Genomic DNA, 23,605 nt, shown 5'->3' on the forward strand with positions numbered 1-23,605 from the left:
AAATTATGTGATAAAAATGACGATAAAAAGGAATGCTACCGTATGTAAAATGTATTTAAATCATATCAAGACTGTGTTCCTAATTTCGACAGCTTTAGTACAGACTTATTAACCACGGCTGCCAAATCCATGACATATTTGACCCAGTAGTCATTGACGCGCTTTTGACATGTCTATTCACTCCTCATGAAGTTGCAAAGTTTAAGTTTGCCATGCATTCCTGAACTCTGCCCAGTGACAGCGAAACATGCTTACATGACTTTATTTGAACAGGTCCTTTATCACTTTCTCATTTTTATCATACGTGGATAATGAAACGGAGCCCTTTCTTTCTAACCTTACTATTACAAATAACAACAAATATTTGGCTGGCGTTGTCTTATTGTATTCAAAGCGACAGACTCTAAGTCATATGGCATTGGATTGTTCATACATACATTTTCCATGCATGATGTCTTTGGATACACATATCATCGGATTTTTCGATACGTATTCTTTAAAACTGCAAATCTAATGCATGACGTCAGAGCCAGAGATATTACGTGTCACAGACTTTTAACGCGGTCAAGTTGCAAACAATCTCCGAAACTCTCTCACTTCGGCGTTCATTCACTTATCGAACTAAAACACGGTAACAGGTTACATGGTCAGCGCTTAGCAGCAGCCACAGATAGCTTTCGACTGATTTTTATCTTTACTGTAGTTGACTGTTTCCTTGAAAAACTGTAAAGAAACATATGAAGTTGCGAAATACTTGCAGAAAATGCGCAGAAAACATCGAACTTAACACAGCATGGAACTTGTTGGCTCGTCCGGAACTATTAATCGAATATCACATTTGTTTTATCAGCATTACAACGGACGAGATTTAAAAGGTGTTTCCCATGTTCACCTTACTTAAAGAGAATTTTCTTGTTATTTTTCAGTTTATTCGTCATCGTAGGCAAGCGAGGGACAATGGACGGGACGTAAGTAACGCTAAGAATTTGCCTGGATTTACTACGTGAAATAACAAAGCATTTGTAGCCTCGGAAAGGATTATAATATCGCAATTAACATAAGCCCAGAGAAAAAAATGTCACTCGATTTTTTTGCAAAGCTATAGAGGCAGCGACCGAATTGTTTGTTTTTGTTTGTTTGTTTTACGAACCAGCAAACCTCCAACTAGTTACATCGTTAGCGATGACTTGGAGTCCAGATTTTACAAACTGTCAACAATACTAAAAGCAATACATGTACAGAAAGTATATTAATAGAACACATTCTTGGCATTTTACATGCTTTCAGAAGAGAGCAAATAAATGTAAAAATATGTACAAAAAAATTCCAAAAAAGCAAGTTGAAAACAACTGCAGTATTGTCGATTTACTTCCAATATTTGCGCTTTTTATTTCACTTGAACATCATGTTTTAGTGGTATGCCGCAATTTCAAAGAAATCCAGATTGGCCAAAGAAGAAGCCGTGATTCAGAGGAACAACTTAATTATTCTTGCTTGTCTAATCTCTCAAAATTTCTTACGGTGCCATACAAACCTCTTATCTTTAGATGGCACTCAACAGGCGATTCGCTGTAACGTTTCCTCTCGACCACATGCTGTCGCAAGTATAGCATTATGCAATGTCATGTAAAGCATCAAACCGCCTACCATTGATGCAATGTTACATCCGTGCAAAAATTACACATAGGAAGAGGTCAAATATCTTCCGTCGTCACCTTTCACCCAGACATGGTTCAAGTCGGTGAACTTTTAAAAAATATGATCATATGCAATAGCTTCTTTCGTGTCTCTCCTATTTCAACAAACCTATTTGAAATTTGGCAGCCCATGTCAGGTTTTCCTAGCGATTGAACGCGTTACCTTAGAGTCTGCGCAGTAGTGAGTTACTTTCTGCCCAGGTGAAACTCCCCTGCATCGCCTTCACCCCACTCACACGTTTCACATGAAAATAGAATACAAACCATCGCGTTCATCCCACTCCAACATTCACAATTCACAGACTTGAACCAAGTCCACCTTCCACCCTCCATCGTGACGCTGCACATCGCTCTGATGACACGGTGACAACAGATTCGATATATTCCCACTAATTATTTTCATGACATCGTTAAATTTGACCTTTAAAGCGATGGGATCATACCGTCATATTTGTTGATCAACATTACCTCTTCCCAGAAATTGTGATGAATGTAGAGCAAATGTGAAGCAAAGTCGGCATTGGATGCATGTTTATAGTTCACCAGTTCTACAAATTACTAACAATGCAACATTTTACCGGATAAACGTTGATTGCGTCCCTTCTGTTTTTATGAAGCTGCTTCGACCGCGGTCACCAGATTTTGAGAATTTAGATATACTCAAGGGATTTTGGCATATGTTGTGCATACCAGCAGACCCACCCTTGCAAAAATGTTTAAGTAAGTAAATGGTCATTCAAACCAACGTTGTGTTAACTTTTCAAGTCTTTTGTCTGATTTTGAGGATGAACTTAATAAGACTTTCCCTGTCGCTTACTTTAACCCCACCCAGGTCATCATTCGTAAATTCCACGTCACTTCCCGAATTACGTCACGATTTGCAAGCACTGAAGTTGTGAGCGTCGTCGCAAATAGGGCAGGCCGTTCCAAGGAAGTAAAGTTTGAAATGGAGATACCAGAAACAGCTTTCACTACGAACTTTACCCTGTAAGTTGGATGGTCAGTTATTCACATTTTCAAAACAAAATTAGAGTTCACTTTTCCATGGGATATGTTTACGATTTTACTCCGCTACTCAAATTTGTCAAACCTAAAGAAATTCGAATTTTTTAAAATCAAATAAAATCGCCGATTTCACCTTTTATTTGGAATAAAAGGACCGGGTACCGTGACGTCATTAAAGGGTAAGTAGTAAGCCTGCATGAGGCCAAATTCTCAATTCAGTAATGTGGTTGGCGTACGCCCTTCGAATTCTCTTTTCCGCGAGGGTACAACACTTTGTAGAGATTTCGAGTGTTGTGTGCCTTCATACAGCTTTGCTTACCAGGCTAAGCTTGTTATATCTTTCCCTCAGAAAAATTGGGAACGAAACGTACTCTGGGAAAGTACAAGAGAAGAAAGAAGCCAGGAAAACCTACAGCACAGCTCGGAAGAGTGGACAGACGGCTGGCCACGTTGCTTTTCGGCCAAGGTGAGTGACGGTTTACCGATACGTTTTAGGTAATGCTCACTCTGTCTCTGTAAAACTATTCTAAGTTGTGCAGTGTATCCGTCCGTATTTCTCTCTTCGAAATTCATAAAATGACTTTACTAAATTACGTTGCTGTATAGGCTAACACATCATAATAACAATAATATCATGAGTCACGTATCAATCCAATCAGACGCAATGAACCATTGACGTCTTCAAAATTGGCGAGAATGCATCTCATTTCTTATAATTTTGACCTGGAAAATGAGCTAAACACAGAATTCTTTCTTTCTCTGCTGACACATCCGTTGCCATTTACGAGACGATTGTACCATGCGTTCAAGATTGCGGTAACGTTACGGCACACTGGTCCATATGTAAATGTCTTATTCAGACAACTTATTCGTCTTATCTACACCAATGTGCTTTCATGATGGCGACTTGATAGTTGTGTTTTATCACATGAACATTCGAAGCTTGTCGTCTCTGAACAGAAAATACCGGGATTTATACTCTGGCTGGTTACGCCACGACAACCCGCGTCTATATATGCCATCAATGCTGGTGCGTCGGAACTTCTTTTGCGTCGATCCGCTATATGATCATCAATGATAAGCCTGCCGCACACGAGAGAAATTATCTGAGCAAAATTTCATTCGAGACTGCTTGCTCCGCTAGTTTACTCTCGTGTGCGGGCGATTTTTCGTGAGTTTTTGTCCCCGCGAGCAGTTTAGCAAATATCCAACGTGTTTGGTATTTTTTGCCTCGCGAGGCACTTTACTCTCCGTGTGCGCCGCAGAAAGTGCGCGAAGGCTGCTGTACTCATTAGGGAGCATTCGTTATTTACGGGGAGGGGGGGGGGGCGGTGGAATTTGAGCGACAAATGAAACGTAAAAAGCGACCCCCCCTCCAAATCAAGTTTCTAAAATTTGACCCCCCCCTCAATTCATCAATTGTAAAATGTGACCCCCCCCCCCATGAAAAAAAATTTCATCAGATTTGATTCATTAACCCTTCGCACCCTGTGGCCCCGGGCTGAAAAAGTTTCCTCACATACTAGAGAATCAAAATTTTTGGTGAAATGCCAAAATCAATTTTTTTGCACACACATGAACTTTTAATCGCTCTAGTCTAATCAAGTACACTAATATCAATAATCAAGAGTACATAAATACACAGATTTACCTAGTTTTATATTGGAAAAAAATTATTCATAGTTTCCATATAGACAAGATAGTGAATCAACATTTCGGTGACATTCCAAAATCAAATTTCTTGCACAAACATCCACTTGTTACCACCCTAGTCTAATCAAGTAAATTAATATCAATAATTAAGCGTACATAAATACACAGATTTAACTAGTTTTATATTGGAAAACAATTACTCATAGTTTCCTCTTACAAGATAGTGAATTAACAATTCGGTGAAATTCCAAAATCAAATTTCTTGCTCACACATGCACTGGTAACTACCCTAGTCTTATCAAGTACATTAATATCAATAATCAAGAGTCTATAAATACACAGATTTAGCTAGTTTTGTATTTAAAAGAAATTATTCATAGCTTCTCATAGATTATGTATGGAGGACCTGTGTATTTTCTATTTTGCCTGGGAGTTCTTGTGTGTTATCACTGTATACCTAGGGAGTCCAAGACGGGAACTTTCCAGAGAGTGTTTTACGTTGCATGCTGCACTGGCACTGGAAGGTTTGAGTGTCACCGTGTGCTTTTTAAGTCAGATATTTCTCTATTTTGAGTCTAACTCAAGTCAGCAGATATGTAAAGAAACCGGTGAGTGGCAGAGATCGAATTTTATGCTGATCGGACTGTTTATTTAAACCCTACGCCATCCTCTACTTTAGTCGATGGAACAAACATTGCTCACACAAGTGAAAGCCGTGCCGTAAATTTGCAATATACACACTGCAGGCTAAGATGATAATTCACCACAAGTTGAAAGCTGATCTTTCTGCAGCAAATTGTGTGTTAACTGTGAACTTTATTCCGTTTATGAGTTCAGTCAGATGTCTGAGATTGTCATGAGAACATTATTTATGATCGTTCCACTGAACTTTTGTCGATGCGCGGAGTTAGCAGAGGAAGACTTCAGATTAGTTCGGCATGTCCCGACCGGAAGTATAAACAAAGATCTAAGAATATAAGATGGCTGCTCCCATGGTAGCTGAACTGGACGCTGCTTAGCAGTGAATTGCGTGTGTTGTCGCCGACTTTCATGTGCAGACAATACACGGGACTTACAATTGTGCTCATCATCGAACATTAGTTAAAGTCGCGTGTGAACTATTTGTGTTTCCCAGCCGCGTGGTCAAGTCTGAGGTACCTCTGCGGTAACGTTAAGTTTTCCATAGAAATTGTTAAGCATTTAGAAAGGGTTTGAACAGAGTTTTTGTTCTGAAAGTGTGTTCGACTCCTGCCGTCGGGAGGTCGATCAGTACGGTTACTGTTACCATGGAGTAATATTTATAGTTTTGAAGTACGGTTTTACTATTTTATATGTAGACCCCGATATTTGACACAATATAGTAATATACAGAAGTTGTTTGTCACATTATATGACTGTGTGTTGGTTCCTCATTTCATGCCCGATGCTGTGAAGCCCTGCGTACAGGTGTGTTCACGTGTGTTCCCAACATTATATGGCCTCTACCAAAGCCCTGCAATGGTCGTTGAACAGACTTGAGGTCTCTGCGGCCTGGATCTGGACTGCAATGAAGACTAAACGGTTCTTTTTGGCCGAAATTCTGCTCTTTTGGGGCAAAATCCTTTCCTGCCTACCTTTACCTCCTAACCAATCCCAGAAAAGATGCGATTGACTTCTCCTAACATCCAAAACCGCTCATTTTCTGAAACATAACATACTCGACAAGTTGTTTACCCATGGAGATCCCCATTTTGAATCTCGTTGCAGAGACCCCAGTTATCTCCACAGACCGTTGCAGGGCTGTGGTGGAGGCCGTATACGCCAGGAACACACAGACCTGTACTCAGGGCTACATGCTCTGTTGCTGCTCTAGAGAGGTTAACGCCAGTCTCGGACTTGTTGGCCCTGCTAGAGAAATAAATTTGGCTGAGCTTCGGTCGGTTATTATTCTGCCGTCTCGAAACATCGGTTACACAAGCAACATTTCGGTGAAATTCCAAAGTCAATTTGGTTTTCCATAACTCAATACAAACCTTTGTAAAATTTGACCCCCCCTTCAATCATTGATTGTAAAATTTGACCCCCCTAAAAAGCGGTTTTGTAAAAGTCAACCCCCCTGATTTCCACCGGCCCCCCCTCCCCGTAAATAACGAATGCTCCCTTAGAAAGATGGGCCAATCTGGGCGGTCATTTTTGCCTGTCAAACACGTTGGATATCTTGCTCAACTGCTCGCTAGGACATAACTCACGAAAAATCGACCGCATACGAGGGTAAACTAGCTGAGAAAACACCATCGAATGAAATTTTGCTCAGCTGATTTCTCTTGTGTGCGGCAGGCTTAAAAAAGCAACATGGCGGCCCGTATTTCTCCCGAGACCAAAATTTGTTTGATGTAAAAATTTGTAAAAAAAAATCAGCCACGATTTGTAGAATCTAATAAAATATATTCAACTAGCAAGTTTTGGGTCCTTCTGTTTTAGTTTTGTTACCAATATGGGGTTCGTTTCGGTATAGACCCCACAGACACCTTAACTTTTGACGCTTAGGGCACACTGTACTGTAGGGCGTGCTGTTACATTGTGTTCGCGCAGTTGACATTCAGTCGATTTTTGTCTCGGAAAATAACGAAACTTTATCCAAGTAAAATTTCTAGGCCTATGCTATTTGAAATCGAGTATAACTTCGCGGAAGGTACGTGTTGTATGAGGTAATCTGCCATTTACCCGTACACAAACCTAAGCGCCGTGGCCGACGCGGCCGAAATGATTGGCAACTCGCCCACGGCGTATTGAGTAGTTAAGAAGTTTCGCGGCATTGTTGTGGAAAAATTATTTTAAAAAAATAATGAATTCTTGGCTTGTGCATGTGATAACTATATTATTCCCTAGCATTTTTCTTCGTTCGGCTCGGAAAATACGAGTGACGTAATGACCGCGTAATGACTCGTTTATACTAGTGATGACACGGTCATTACTTCTGACTTCTGACTTGCGTAACCTGTGGAGAAAGTCGATCTTTCATGGTCAGTGAATGAATCTATATATGTATAGTATATGCAACACCATTTTTTTTGGTATTACAGTATCTGTATTTCCTTTGCGTAATTTATATGGACGAATGTTGTCCGAAGTAAACAAATACAAACTTCACGAGTATTTTCCAAGCCGAACGAAGGAAAACATTACGGAATAATTAATATATAAGAATCCTATGGAAGGACACAAAGACGATAGGGAAGTAAGCAGGCAATTGCAAACGGAGGGAAAGATGGAAAGAGAGATATGTAGAGAAAATTTCTCATTACCTGTTGAGCATTGATTCATGGACAAATCTGACAATTTCTACATCCAGAGTGAGAGAGGCGGACAACTTTCATGTGTCGATGAACGTTGAGGCAGGAGCCGAAGCCCACTTCGTTCTCACCTACCAAGAAATGTTGTTCAGACGTCGTGGAATTTATGAACACCGAATTAGTATACGGCAAAACCAAGTACGTATAGTGTACGGCAATTTTTCTTTGTAATAAGTGACTATAGTATTGGGTTTTTATAATAAGATTTGATCAGTTTACGACATGTAATCATCGAAGGATGTTTCATTATTTTAGTTAGATAATTTTACAGGAAGACTATAGCTTCCTTTGTGCAAATATTAAAGTAATACTAACAGTCATGTTTTCATCAACAGCGATAGATAAATCAGAGTACAAAGACAGAAAATTCTCTGTTTGTGTCAGCTCATCAAAACACAAGCAAGTCAAGGTTCCGGAGCCAAAATTTGGTCCTTACAAACAATGAATTCTCTGCAGAAAAACTGAGCTTGCAACCCAATTAAAGTATACATTTTCTGAAAACTTTGTAATCGGTGAATGTTATGATTTGCATTTGGTAATCACTGTTTACATCATACATAGTATGAAGTTTCAGTAGCCTCTCAAAAGCCCTCTTTTGTTCCCCAGTACAAATGCTGCGGGATTTCCAGATGATAAGTTCAGTGTACATGTAAATCAACAGCTGTTGTATCAATTTTTCAACCTTAACGTCTGCGATTTTTGTTTGAAGCTCTACAACATTCAATTGCTATGACGCGACAATCTTTCCGGCTGGTGATTTGTCCAATGTCTAACACTTCTTAGAGTCTGTCACTAAAGAAAAGGGAAAGGCAGATAAAACTAAATCTGAGACACACTTTTTTAATTTACTATGTTGCCAAACATTGCCAATTTTCGTAAAGAAAGCTAAGACAATTTATGGTATCTACTAGGAAAAATTTAATCATACGCTTACAGTTACTTTAACACACCATTACCTCGATGTGAATCACCATAAGGCTATTTACAATACCAAATGCCAACAACATGGCAACACTAGACATTAACTGAAATCGACTTTATATTTAGAAAGTTAATCACTTTACATTAAGAATAAAATGTAAACACAGCGACGTTCTAATATAACCGACATATTTGTATTAAATCTCATACCAAGTTGAATAAATATAATTTTGTCCGTTTCACTTTTCAGGTCATAGAAGATTTAAAAGTGGAAGTATTTATCACTGAGCCACAAGGAATTGCATTCATTCAAGTACCGCCGATTCAGTCCAGGGCAATCGACAGATGGGTTGGGAATGATGTCGATAATTCTTTAGCAACCATTAAGAGACCGTCACCTGAACGTGCGCACATAGTATTCAGTCCATCGCGGGAAGAACAAATCAGCATGTCCTCCAATGGTGTCATGGGTGACTTTGTTGTCCGCTATGATGTCATGCATGAATTTAACGCGGGCGAACTGCAGGTGAGTCCGAGGATGAAAAGAAAGATAGTGTGTATAGGTAGCAAAACACTTTCAGTGTGAAGTTACTATCGCAGCCAGCATAAAAATATCGATTGACTTATCGAATGACGATCAGTGGTCTGAAAATGGCATAGAAATGGCAGCGGTAACATTTGTGGCTTTAAAACTCAATACTGACTGCAGGAAGTTCTCGAATGGTCGCCTGTCTAACTACAAACCCATTTTTTGCCACTTTTTTTGCGTTTTACAACCGAATAATAGATAAGCTGACTTCAAACCTCACTGAATTTGTGCTTTTTCACAAATACCAACGTACTGAGTATAGGCGTGATTTCCGAGAGAGACAGGATATGGGAAATTAAAAAAAGAGTTTTGAAAATAATTACTAATACGTCATGTAAGTTAACTGTGTGCAACTATTGTATGTCATTGAAATAATAATTCTATCAGATTTGTCTGCACATAGATGTTGAATGTTTTCATTCCTGTGTTATATAAGATCAAGATATCTACATCCTATGAATATTAGAGCGATTCCACTGCCAAAATCATTTTCAATTCTTGTCAGTTTGCTTCTTGAGATTCCTCCGGTCATCCATTTAAAGATTCGTCTTTAACCTTGATTCACAGTGTCGCGGAACCTATCACAGGAGCTCTGAGCAACTTGTTGTACACTTCGAATCGTCCCTCGTTCAAGTCATTTGCTATTGACAACCGGTAATCAAGTTTTAAATCATGGATCGTTGAATTCTATTTTGCAGGTACTTGGCAGTTATTTCGTCCACCATTTTGCTCCCATCGGTCTTAAACCTGCCAAAAAGAACGTAGTCTTTGTCATAGATGTCAGTGGTTCCATGGCCGGACAAAAGTTACTGCAGACAAAGTCTGCCCTCAAACAGATGTTAGGCGATATGAGAGAGAACGATCTGTTCAACATCGTAACTTTTAGCGGTGATGTAAGCAAATGGCAAAGCAGCTTGGTGCCTGCTTTGGAAGCATTTCTCCAACTAGCAGACGACTTTGTCGACAATCTTTACGCTAGAGGACGTAAGTAAACCATTAGGATTCTGTTCACTTTTGCTTTTTTCCTTCTGTCTTAGGAAACATTCCATCTCTCAAAGTCGTCCCAAATAGTCTGTATTCTTCGGCCTACGACTTCCTTAAACAGGCTATTTCAAGGGTGACACTCAGGTCTTCAGGCAAGCATACATATGTTTTTCCTTTAAGTCTAACCAATATGTGCACAGTGATTGCACTACAGAAAAGGGACGGCAATTTTGTCATTGAAGTTGAGACGCGCGGTCACGCCATAACGTGTATTACGAACTTCACGAATACTTTGGGAGTCTTTACACGTTATCCAAGTGTTGCGGTTGATGAAGCACAATAATTAAATTATCATATCTAGAGAATGATGAAAAGAGCTGCCGTAGGACTGATGCCCTAAGCGTAGGCCGATGTTGGATCTTGAAGCAGCTCTGCGCTGCGATTTTTATCTTGAAGGTTCCTTCTGACTTCACAGTCCAAAGACATACGCCGATCAACTTGGTACGGATAATAAACATCTGAGAGGGGGTCTGATAGAGAGAATAGTTATGAGGTTTTTTGAAAATTTCGCTGATTCTTCTTTAAGAAAAATTCGGTAATGTAAAGTAATCGTACGAACTGTAATCCATACTTCCAACACGGATCTCTTATCTCTTCCCTTAAAGTGATAAAGTGAAGCCAATTAAGAATTGAATCCAAGAATCAGGGACTAAAAGCGATCGCCACTTCAATTATAGAATTATGATTGGCATTCCTACGGCTGCCGTCAACAGATACATCAAATAAATGAGATATGATGAAGTAAGCTATAATTATATTCTGTCTGATATTCCAACATGTCTTTTTAATTTGTAGTGACAAACATAAACAGTGCTCTACTTGCTGCTGTTGAAATTCTTGACACTTACCATGCCAACGAAGTAAGCCATTTGGAAAAGGCAGCTTCCATGATTATAATGCTTACCGACGGAAACCCAACCTCTGGCGTCTCCCGCTTCGAAAATATCCAAGAATATGTAAAATCAGCAGTAAGTGGTCGGTACTCCATCTTCTGCCTGGGTTTTGGTGATGACGTTGATTACGATGCTCTGGAGATACTTAGTCTACAGAACAATGGCGTCGCTCGCAGAATATTCGAAGATGCTGACGCAAGCCTTCAACTGAAAGGATTCTATGATGAAGTTGCCAATCCAGTTCTGTTCAACTTGGATATCAGCTACCCGAGCAATATCGTTGATCAAGGCTCTCTTACTACAACAACATTTCCCGTCTTCTACGACGGTTCGGAAATCGTGGTAGCTGGAAAGTTAAACAGTCTCTCTGATGTGAAACTACAAACAAATGTGGTAGCCTTGTCATTCAATGATTCCATACAGCTTGAGACACAAGTCAGCTTGCAGCAGGTAAAGAGTATTCCTCCTACATTTGACATGATAAAAGCGTCCTTTACGTCATTTATGGTAATTGCTCGGTTTTAAGGATGTACAACCACCACTACCCATTATGCTACACTTTACGGTAACACGTTTGCAGGGCGGTATTTTCCAGCACTGACGTCGAAGAATGTAAAACTTTTGGAGCATTCGATTAGAAGTATTCACAGCTTTAGGACTCTACTTGACTCGAATTGTATAGCTCAAAGTTTCACCTCCTACTTTGCTCTAGATAATATAAATTAGTACACTCTTAAATTGTATCTGTGGTTTCTTCCTTTTCTTCAGTTCATTCACGGGGTAGGGTAGAATAACCGTGGTTAATTCCAAAGATATATTGTTATAGGTAGCGCCGACAACACTACATGTATATATCATGTCAAATCTCACCAGCTCACCCACTGACTTTTTCTGAAGTACATGTAATATGTCTTCTGACGATATCTTAATTTGCATTATTTTCCGCTCATGTTTCTTGTTTAGGAAACTGGCATCGAACTTGACGATGAAATGGTTGACGACGTAACACAGCGACTCTGGGTTTACCTGACAATAAAACAACTGCTGGACGAAATGAAACTGGCGAACGATGAAACCTTACGAGATGAACTAAAACATAAAGTGGTAGACCTGTCAATCGAGTATAACTTCGTTACTAAGGTTACGTCTTTGGTTGTTGTGGCCGATGAAGTCTATCAGAGCACCTGGCCTAGCACCACTATTGCACCTGTTGATAATTCACGTAATTAGGACGTTTTCTTTCTCACAGATATTCAGTCGAAATCTTCGTTTGCAAATAGTGTCCAAAGCATCAGCAAGTTTTCATTTTAAAGATAAATCTTTGTCTATAGAATAAGTTACCGTTAATGTGGCGCTTGTTCGTCGCGCTAGGAAGCAAACACTCCAAAAGTACCTGATATGAATCCGAAGAATTCGTGGTCCGACGAACTTTAATCAATTGTCCATCAAAACTATTTGGAATGATACTCTTTGTTAAATGTGGTCATTTCTCTATCACAGGTTTTTCGGCCCCAGGGGTACCCCGAATGTATGGTAAGACCCTTTGTTATCACTGAACATACATATTAACCAATTCAAATGGAAGGTGTTTAATTTGATACTCCTGTTTGAAACCACAGTCCCTCTATAGAGGGACTGTGTTGAAACTAACAAACAGAGTCGGCAATGGAAAGATGTAATTTTTTTAATGATCATACGAACTAACGAAATTTTTGAAATAAGGACTTGTCAATTGAATTCTACCAAAGACAGTTGTCTCTGATTGTAAAGAGGTTTCAGGGATGACCATTTTAAGGATAAATGCATTAAAATGTTAATCCATAGAATCTCCAAAATTGTCAGCTCGCAAACCCTTTCGAACTTGATTTGGGCGTCTTCAATCGCTTCAAGGTGTTGTGCTCCTCGAAAGTGAAAGACTTAAACTTTTGCTCAAACTTGAATCTTTCAACCATTCTCTTTCAAAAGCAAGAATAAAAATCGGGGGTCAACGTACAAATTTTGATAATAGAGAAACAAATAACCCAAGATTTCAAGATTTACCGATATTTGGATTTCAAAATGGCCGCCATCCTTGTGTTAACTCTATGAAGAAAAATACAATTTTCGATTTTTGAAAAACTGAGTCTGCAAGAAGTTTTCTTACACCAAGAGCTTAAAAATGAATCTCCACAAATGGTATATCAGAAAAGAATTGTAAAAGTTTGAGAGTCGGAATATCTGTCCCGAGGCGCTTTCAACCTTTAACAGAAAGCGAAAATAGAAATGTATGCACAATTTAAATGCACGGAGATTACACTTTGAAATATTAGAAATTATATTATAGCTTTGTCAATACCAGTGAATTTTGTGACGTCATACCCCCTGATTATTATTGATAATGCATCCCATTATTCAGCATTGTGGCCCCGCAGCGAGCATAACAATACAAGGTTTTTGTTTGTAAACGAATAAAGGCGTGGGTATTTAGAAAGGAGGGAAATTATGGGGTAAACTTGAAACACATTTTAACGACAGGTCTTGATAATGGTGTACAATGTCAATAATAATGCCTTTTTGTGCGATTTATCAAAATTTTGGGGCCCTCCGGGATGCAATTGTCGTCTGCTCCGTCTAGCTCGCGCTCAGCTCCCCTTCGATACGATGCAGAACTCGGTACTACCGTTGTTTACAACATGGCTCGCTTCGTTGATGTAGGTGAAACTGAACTCAGTACCCTCGAAAATGCCAGAAATGAAAAGAATACAGTGCAACAAACCAAATGGGGCGTACGAGTGTTGAGAGGTAAATTTATTTATTTATTTTCGATTCAGCGCTGACGAAAACGAGTGGAAAATACAGCTTGTCATTGCGAGGCGACAGTGAGTTGATGACTGCCGATGTTTACATTCATATTCAAATTAATCAGCTGTTCACTACCAGTGTTAAATAGTATATCAAATTCACCTGGAAAAAAAACAAAACGAAACAAAAATGTTCAATTTAAGGTGATTTTATTTGTTTTTTATTGTTTCCTTTGCTTTAGAATGGCTTGAATACAAGCACTACTCGTTGAATTTTGAGGAACTCCCGATCGATCAGCTCGCTGAGCTACTTCGCGAATTTTACGCGTCCGCTCGAAAACAAGACGGTGAATTATACGGCAAGTCCTCTCTCTCTGGTTTGCGGGCGTCAATACATCGCCATATCACAGGTCCCCCATACCACCGAAAGATTAACATCATGCACGACAGAGAGTTCCAAGTGGCAAACTATGTATTTCGAGGTGTTGTAAAGACCATGAAAAAAGATGGCAAAGACACGACAACACACAAAGCGCCTATCAGCTGCGGTGACCTGAAAACTCTGTCGATGTCGCCTGTGTTCTCAATTGCTCACAACGTTGGTCTACAACGAAAGGTCTGGTTTGACCTAATGCTACACTTTGGGAGAAGAGGCCGTGAAGGTTTGAGAAGTTTGACGAAATCATCGTTCGTGATCGAAAGGGACGACATCGGGCAACGATATGTAAAATACACATTCAACGAGAAAGTGAAAAACCACGCCGGCGATGCAGACGACAACTACACTTGTCACGCACGGATGTATGCCACAAACACAGACCGTTGTCCAGTGGCATCATTTGAAAAATATCTGAGTTTACTCAATCCTACCAATACATCCTTGTTCCAGCGACCAAAGGCTCCATTCAACCCAGAAGAATCGTGTTGGTACGTGAACGCGCCTGTGGGTGAGAATACTCTGGGGAACATGATGAAAACTTTGAGCAAAGAGGCCGAACTATCAAAAATATACACTAACCACTGTATCCGAGCCACGGCTTGTAAACTCCTGGATGATGCTGGGTTTGACACACGGCATATTATGTACGTCAGTGGCCATGTAAACGAGGCAAGCGTTAAAAGCTACTCTAACCAGCCATCAACGGGCCAACAACGACAGCTGTCATCAACCTTGTCCGGTAGCGTCTACGGAAATGACTCTGTAGCCATTCAAGGTCTCGTTCCAAGGTCAGCTACGGCCAACAATCATGACGACCGTGGGCTCTCCGTTGATCTAACATCTCGGCTACCTATTTCTGATCAACCAGTTGTAAATAGGCGACAAATTTCATCATCGGTTTCTACGAGTTCCCGGCAAAGCCTCTCCAGTATGTTTGTCAACTGTACCTTTCAAGCACCCGTGTACGTCGAGTTCTCCCGCTCACCAAAATTCAATAGTTCTCCGCAAGAAGCCATCGAAAATTAAATTTATTGACTCAATTATTAATGAAATTTAATCATTTGAACGACATTGTTGAACTCTGTTGATATTGGTTGAAATTGAATTTTGTGCTGGTTGCGAATATACTGTCTTTTTGTCTGTGATACTGATCGTATCGATCAGCTGATAACATGGAAGCTCGTTGGTGTCGATGTTCGTATTGATGAAATATTCCCTTCTTGCATTTCACGTTTCTTGAGCTCTTTGAATGACATGATGTTGAAAGTTGGTGTTTCAAGCTGGATTTAGACGGTAGGGATGTAATTAATTTTCATCGAAAATACATCGTTTTTATTTCCAAATAGAATCATGAACGTACTGCGTATTTTTTGTGCGTTGAACGTGAGTGTACAGCACAGTGCAGTGAATATGGACTGTGTGTGTAAATGTATACAGTATACAGATTCAGGGCCGATCTTGGCTGGGCTATGCTCACTGGGTTCAAACTCAGTTTACATTTCCTTTTTCATTCGTTTTCTACATCTGCAAATTCACTGGCATTGCCAAAACTATAAAATAATAGCAATAATGCACCCCCTCCCGGCTCATAATGGACTCAAGCAAACTTTACACTCCATAATGTACTCGGCTTCGCCTCGTACATTATGTCGTGCAAAGTTTGCTTTCGTCCATTATGAGCCGGGAGGGGGTGCATTATTGCTTAAGTAATAAACTTTAAGCTTTCTTCATGCAAATCAAATTAACTCATAGGGTCAAGTAAGTAGTATTGACTAGTAATGATTCTAGAAATGCCATTAACAATTTTGCCATAATCGTAAATATATGTCAATTTTACTAAACTTTCAAGTCAGATTACTGGAAAGACCAGTGCGTGCAAATGAGAAGATGCATTATGTTCTTGCCGTTAAACTCGACTTAACTTAATCAGAAGAGTTTTGTTATTCTTCTGTTTTCTTGTTTTACAGGAGGGAGTGTAGGTCATGGAAACATTCGTGCACAACCATCTATGAGAGGTAAAGTTCATTTATGACAGCTTCAGCTTGGCAGAAACCTAATGTTTGCACATTTGACAGTTCCTTTTGATCGCACAGAAATTATTTATAAACTCGTAAATCCTTTTGAACCTCATTGGGACAATTTTAGTCGCTTTAACCGCAAGCAAAAATAATGTATGCACAATTTAAGTGCACAGAGATTGTGCGTAGTTTGTAATATTGGAAAAGTAATAAACTTTAATTTGTCTTTACGTTATTCAAATTATCTAGGCTTAAGTAAGTAGTATTGACTAGTAATGATTCTAGAAATGCCATTAACAATTTTGCCATAATCGTAAATATATGTCAATTTTACTAAACTTTCAAGTCAGATTACTGGAAAGACCAGTGCGTGCAAATGAGAAGATGCATTATGTTCTTGCCGTTAAACTCGACTTAACTTAATCAGAAGAGTTTTGTTATTCTTCTGTTTTCTTGTTTTACAGGAGGGAGTGTAGGTCATGGAAACATTCGTGCACAACCATCTATGAGAGGTAAAGTTCATTTATGACAGCTTCAGCTTGGCAGAAACCTAATGTTTGCACATTTGACAGTTCCTTTTGATCGCACAGAAATTATTTATAAACTCGTAAATCCTTTTGAACCTCATTGGGACAATTTTAGTCGCTTTAACCGCAAGCAAAAATAATGTATGCACAATTTAAGTGCACAGAGATTGTGCGTAGTTTGTAATATTGGAAAAGTAATAAACTTTAATTTGTCTTTACGTTATTCAAATTATCTAGGCTTAAGTAAGTAGTATTGACTAGTAATGATTCTAGAAATGCAATAAACAATTTTGCCATAATCATAAATTATACGTAAATTTTACTAAACTTTCAAGTCAGATTACCGGAAAAAAGAGCAGTACATGCAAATGAGAAGATGCATAAAGTTCTTTCCATTAAAACTCAACACAACTTAACCAGAAGAGTTTGTTATTCTTCTTTTTTTTGTTTTACAGTAGGAAAAGTAAATCCTGGAGCCAGAAATTTTTTTCCAAGTTACCATCACAGTAATGTGCCACCATCTTGGATGGGTAAAGTACATTTATGACATCTGTAACTTGGCAGAGACCGAATGTGTGCACGTTTGACAGTTCCTTTTGATCACATTTCTTTTTTCATGATTCAAATAAATCGAATCGAACCTGTGAAAGCACATTTCTCTTTGTAAATATATGGTGGTTATCTTTTTTTGTTTTTATGTTTAGTTAATTACAGGAGCGGCATCTGAGGGGCAATGAGTATATACAAGTGCACATTATTAACATAATAATATGCCATTTTCCCTGATATGAATTTTCGATTTTCCTATTCATAAGTCTCCATTCTTCCGGTATCACGACTAACATGCTTCTTTATCTCATTATCTTATTTTGACTTTTACGGTAGACTTGGCTGAGGTGTTTGATGTTCAATAATACTATAAACTTGATTTGAACTAATTGGGATAATTGGATTTTCATATTTTCAAATTTCTTAAACGTGTTAGGTCATCTATAGCTGAATGTTTCAATATTACAAATTACTCATAAAAACAAGTGTGTAACTGAAAAAGAAAAGTAGATGAGGTTACCTTTGCAGATTCAATCGACATTACTTCACCATCCAATAATCCCAAATTAGTTCCAATCGTGTTTATACTATAATTTCATATGATGATATCTTTTTTGGTTTTTGGTTTCTTTGTTTTTAGCTAATTATCCCGGGAGAGGTTTTGCATTTACATTACGTAAGTACACATAAACATAATAATGTGAGATTTTCCCTGATAAAATTTTCAAATTTATATTCCTATTCATATTTCATGCCAGAACTTTCAAAAAAACTTGGTCGAATAGATACATCAATAAATGATAAACTTGCACCATAGCCTTGTATGATTTTTTTCACATTGCAGCATGTTTTCCTGCACAAGTTAGTTGTTAATAAGGTGCAATGATTTATCACCTAGAAACAACTTAAAAGAAAAAAGGAGTCAGACTTTGATATCCCCAAATAGAAAGCACACTCTCATCAAATACATTGTTTTAATAGTGAGAGATCGTGTACACTACAATAATTTTTTATCTGTGACTTGTAGGGACTCTTAAAGCTCATAAATTAGGAAAAAATTTAATCTTGTTAGATTTGGTCGACTGTTTAATGTTTCTTCATAAAGTTAACACAGAGATGACGGCCATTTTGAATTTTACTGAATATCGGTACACGTCAGCTAGTTTATATCGCTAGTACCAAACTTTGAAATGTGAGCGATGATTGTTATTTTGAATTGTTTAGAGTAGGATTGAAAGTTTCACTGCGGAAAGTTAGAGCAAAAGTTGAAGTCTTTCTTTCGAAGCGCGGACTACCCACTGTGCTCCCCTTTGAAAGTTTTAGTGAGTGTGATCATACACTGTTCCATCGAATCTACAATTATAATTTTCTCGATCGTTCTATTGAAGGGTTGTCGACGTCGATGGAAAAATTATTCAGCCGTAATGTACTGTATAGCAAAAGACTTTGAATACAATGATTCATCATGATAACAACATGTACAATTTGCCATAATTCTGTTTTTATATTAAGCAATAACAGAGAGCTTGTTTTGTTCTTTTGTGAGCGGTCTTTGTTGAAAAACCCCCTGAAGAGAATATCGGTCCTTCAAATACAATCTTCGTGTTTTTTTCCAACAGCAACGAGAGGACCAGTGTATCACGCAACTCATACTGCCCCAACGCGTACTGCTTATGGTAAAGCCGATTTACCTTATCTATAGAATCATCAGAGAAGAAAAATAGTTTTCGCATTTCGCGTAGTTTTTTTTACGCACGAACGCACTCATTGTATGTATGTCACCTTGCATGTACGTATCCATATGCATACAAATAGATTAGTGCAAAATTACAACGTAGTTGTTAATGACATTAATCGGTGATAGAAGACGAATTATCAGTGAAAAATCCCATTGACTTGAATACTTCTATGCATTACTGAATAACTGTAATCAAAACACTGCTTCATAACGGTTATTTTAATGAGCAATATCTTTACACCGCAATTTTTTATTTGCGAACATGTGGTCCGACGCCCGTTTGATAGCCGGAATTTCTTTAAGTATGTAGACAGTCCCAAAGTTGGTGGGTAGTAGAGAAAATTGAATGAATGAATGTCAGCAGAACGAAAATTGAAGCACGACAATCTGGTAAACTGTTGCGTAGATCGTAGGATAAAGACGATAGCCCAAACTTGGCCTGCAAGATATTACTATATGTATGCGTGTGAAAAGCCATAGGACTAGATAGTGAGCAAGTCCAGTGTGTACATCATTTATGAATTAATTTATTCTCTTTATTTTTATCAAATCCCATTCAGGTATACCATTTTACCCGACAAGTTCAAGTAAGTGATGGAAAACTATTTTCTGTATAACTTATATACTCGTCATTTATCTGCCTGTCCATCTGTCCATCCATTAATCTATCCAGCCATATATTCAGCCGTCCATTCATACATTAGAAATGAAACATTCACCGTTCCCTTTGTGTCATTCAAGTCTTCATTGCAGCCATTAAACGGTCCTTCCGGATTTCTCCCGGCAACATGGGTTTCACGGAAAGTTATTCTTACCGTAGAATGCGCCCCGGGGACAGATATACGGACTCTCAATTTTTTACGATTCTTTTCTTATCTACGACTTACGGGGACTCACTTTAAAGCTCCTAGAGTAAGAAACATTTTAATCGTGTTAGATTATCAGCTGTCGACCATTCAATGTTTCTTCATAAAGCAAACACAGGGATGACGGCCATGTTGAATTTCAGATATCGGTAAATGTCGGGTAATTTGTATCGCTATTACCAAACTTTGAAATGAGACCAATGGCTGTTATTCTGGATTGTTTAGAGAATGGTTGAAAGTTTCATTACGGAAAGTTAGAGCAAAAGTTGAAGTCTTTCTTTTTCGAGGCGCGCACCACCCCACTGTGCTCCCCTTTGAAAGCAGATATTGGCATAAGTGGTGTAAACGATAAGCTTTCGCTTGTTCTCAACATAATTATAGTACTTTTGTTGTACACGCAGAGTGTTTTCTTCGCGTTGTGTGTGATAGTTAGACAAATCGATATTTATTCTTTACTTTTCTTTCGTAAGAGAACATTAAAGCTAGCTAACGTTATGATCACAACTTCTGTCAGGCGAGAGCCCTTCTGCTGATACGCGGGAAAGTATATGCAAAGCGTTTACGTTTACATTGTAGGACAAACTTACAAGAACATAAGACGCGAACAACTTCTTACTATTATTACAACAACCTTTTCAACAACATTGCTGTGAAAATTGATGCCTTTTTTGAGTTTAAGCTTGTTTACTTCTCGACTATTTTTGTTGACGTGTGAAGTGATGTACATAGATGGGTACTTTGATCGTTCTATTGATGGGTTGTCGACGTCGAAGGAAAATTGCTCAGCTGTGCAGTACTGTACAGCAACAGACTTTGAATACGATGGTTCACCACGATAACAACATGTACAATTCGCTATAATGCTATAGAGAGCCTGTTTGATTCTTTTGTGAACGGTCTTTGTGTAAAGACCCCCTGAAGAGAATATCGGTCCTTCCAGAGTCAAATACAGTCTTCTTGTTTATTTTTCCACAGCAACGAGAGGACAAGTGTATCACGCAACTCATACTGCCCCAACGCTTACCGGTTATGGTAAAGCCGATTTACCTTATCTATAGAATCATCAGAGAAAAGAAAAATAGTTTTCGCATTTTGCGTAGTTTTTATGTATTTTCAGTATAACTTATGCTCGTCTTTATCCATCTGTCCATCTGTCCATCCGTCCATCCATTACTCTATCCGGCCATTCCCTGTATGTCATTCGAGCCATTCAACCGTCCATCTGTCGTCCACCGTCAATGTCTTCTGATCATTCATTCATCCATCCAGCCATTCATCCATCATGTTATTAATCCATTAATCATGTTATCCATCTATCGATGCAAGCGTTTATGCAAACATGCACGCAAGCATCTGTTACAAGGCAAGAATTATGTAGTCACTATATTCATATTTATTTACTCTTATGTATTGAATGATTACGGACTCTTATTAATCATTGTTATAGGTCAAGCACCTTGCACTTTAACGGACTTCAAAATGAGCAGAGTTCAAGGAGTATCAGTGATTCAGCAAAACTTTTATCTTGCTGGATATATCTTGCTTTAAATAGGAAGTATATCTTAAGGAACAATCAAGGACTGTTACAAAACCGGCTTTAATTAAGTGCGAACCAATCACTCGACGTAAATTTGAGACCTTAACATTGTATGGAAATGTATTTCAATCTGTGCCCAATGGACGACCATTTTAGTAAATCAGTACGATTAGATTGTAGTTTCGCTCATTTAAGGGAGAATTTTATGAGAAAGAGCAGAACACGATCCTGCTGGGCACGTCACTGTACAGTGAAATCAAGCCAAGAAACCCTCCTCATACCAGTTTATCTCCTTATGAGCCTCTGCTTTGTTGATCGTCCAGTACCTCATCGCACAAGTAGACGATACGTCAGAGTCATATCCATGAACAAGTCGTTCCTTCGTTTATTCATTTCTCCCACCAACAGTAAATCCGTTCATACAGTCTTCTATCCAGCCATTCATGAGTCGGTAAATTCGCATGATAGATAAGATAGCAAGACAGAGAGAGAGACAGAGACAGAGAGACAGAGAGACAGACAGACAGATAGATAGATAGATAGATAGATAGATAGATAGATAGATAGATAGATAGATAGATAGATAGATAGATAGATAGATACATACATACATACATACATACATACATACATACATACATACATACATACATACATACATACATACATACATACATAGATGGATGGATGGCTGGATAGATTGAGTTTATAGACGGATGTATGGCCATACAGAACATACATACATACATACATACATACATACATACATACATACATACATACATACATTCATACATACATACATACATACATAATACATACGTACGTACGTACATACATACATACATACATACGTACTATGAACTGCAGCAGAATTTTTAGCCCTCTATGACGAACATTAAATATTCCTCAGTCTGTACATCCGAAATATTGCAGTCACATTTACAAATATTGTTGTACTCTGGCTGTACAGCCAAAGTAAAAAGTCAATAAGTACATAATAGGTACATAACTTGACGCATATACAGCTTGTACATTGTTGTTTCTTGTTTCATCAATATTAATTTTGTACAGTTATTTTCATTATTTATGGCTTCCTGTGTTTATGATTTATGGTTTACTGCATTTCTACACTTTGGGCAACCTTTATCGGGGAAGTGATAGAGACATTCAGTGACACACAGTGCAATACACGCAAACTGGCATTCTTATCTACTTGGATACTCGTACACATAACTGGCAACTTAATAGATATTTTGGCACATGACATTTAAGTTTTAGAAAACTAGTATGTGATATATACGCTTACACTTTTTTCGTTTAAGTTTTGAAGTTTCATTCATTTGTGATCACAATCATCTCCATTGCATGACAAACTGTGCCAACTTAGTTAAATGTCCTATTCCACATTAAAATCAACACGTTCTCCCTTTCTGATTCCACAGCCCATCTACCAATGACCATCCCTGTCCTTCGTAAGTACAGTATACGTTATCTTATATGGCTTACTTACTTTGCAGCTTACTTATCGCAAATTATTATACAAGACAAATCACAACAAACATAGGTAAGTGAGGTGAGAGGAGAACTGATACGATTTATAAGTTTGTAACTACGGTGAGAAAGTAATCAGCTAGATATACATGGATAGAAAAAATAGATATTTGCCCTTCTGTCTATTGTACATCTTATCATAAACCAAAGCGAGAAACAAGCATGGTGAGTTATACACCAGACAATGCAAATGATGGGGCAACGTGCCTTGCTCAAGGGCACAACACCGTGGTTGAGCTCCAACTAATTAGTCCCTGTTGTTGAGGTATATATAACCAGGAATATAATAATTGTATATGATAATCGTATCTAAGAATATACATATTTTGAGTGATCAAAGATATCTATCTTCACATGATTATCTATGCAGATCACACAACGACAACCAAGGCTACAACACGTGAGTAATTCCAGCTATTTCATACTGCTATATTGCAAACCCAGTCTCTCTGATTGACATGCA

General features: G+C 38.4%; 2 protein-coding genes across 2 annotated transcripts in view; both read left to right on the forward strand.

Moving 5' to 3' along the window:
* LOC139134198 (inter-alpha-trypsin inhibitor heavy chain H3-like) overlaps nt 1-23,605 on the forward strand; it is a 28,502-nt gene that overhangs the window by 467 nt on the left and 4,430 nt on the right. The window contains exons 2-19 of the mRNA XM_070701110.1: nt 927-968; nt 2,530-2,684; nt 3,052-3,168; nt 7,687-7,825; nt 8,859-9,134; nt 9,896-10,181; nt 11,037-11,584; nt 12,098-12,356; nt 12,635-12,667; nt 16,321-16,368; nt 16,836-16,883; nt 17,354-17,428; nt 18,088-18,123; nt 19,067-19,123; nt 19,746-19,772; nt 21,027-21,083; nt 23,034-23,063; nt 23,513-23,542. Coding sequence (XP_070557211.1) covers nt 927-968; nt 2,530-2,684; nt 3,052-3,168; nt 7,687-7,825; nt 8,859-9,134; nt 9,896-10,181; nt 11,037-11,584; nt 12,098-12,356; nt 12,635-12,667; nt 16,321-16,368; nt 16,836-16,883; nt 17,354-17,428; nt 18,088-18,123; nt 19,067-19,123; nt 19,746-19,772; nt 21,027-21,083; nt 23,034-23,063; nt 23,513-23,542 — 2,263 coding nt within the window. The remainder of the gene's footprint in view (nt 1-926; nt 969-2,529; nt 2,685-3,051; nt 3,169-7,686; nt 7,826-8,858; nt 9,135-9,895; nt 10,182-11,036; nt 11,585-12,097; nt 12,357-12,634; nt 12,668-16,320; nt 16,369-16,835; nt 16,884-17,353; nt 17,429-18,087; nt 18,124-19,066; nt 19,124-19,745; nt 19,773-21,026; nt 21,084-23,033; nt 23,064-23,512; nt 23,543-23,605) is intronic.
* On the forward strand, nt 13,602-15,701 carry LOC139134872 (uncharacterized). The gene is made up of 2 exons (XM_070701946.1): nt 13,602-13,915; nt 14,157-15,701. Exons 1-2 carry the CDS (start codon nt 13,723-13,725, stop codon nt 15,377-15,379), a joined length of 1,416 nt encoding a protein of 471 aa, XP_070558047.1. The 5' UTR covers nt 13,602-13,722; the 3' UTR covers nt 15,380-15,701.

The sequence above is a fragment of the Ptychodera flava genome, chromosome 6 (genome assembly GCF_041260155.1).
Source record: "Ptychodera flava strain L36383 chromosome 6, AS_Pfla_20210202, whole genome shotgun sequence".
Classification (NCBI taxonomy): domain Eukaryota; kingdom Metazoa; phylum Hemichordata; class Enteropneusta; family Ptychoderidae; genus Ptychodera; species Ptychodera flava.

Coding starts and splice junctions, on each gene's coding strand:
- LOC139134872 (XM_070701946.1), top strand. CDS start 13,723: ATGCAATTGTCGTCTGCTCCGTCTAGCTCGCGCTCAGCTCCCCTTCGA. Junction 13,916..14,156: donor GGGCGTACGAGTGTTGAGAG/GTAAATTTATTT, acceptor CCTTTGCTTTAG/AATGGCTTGAATACAAGCAC.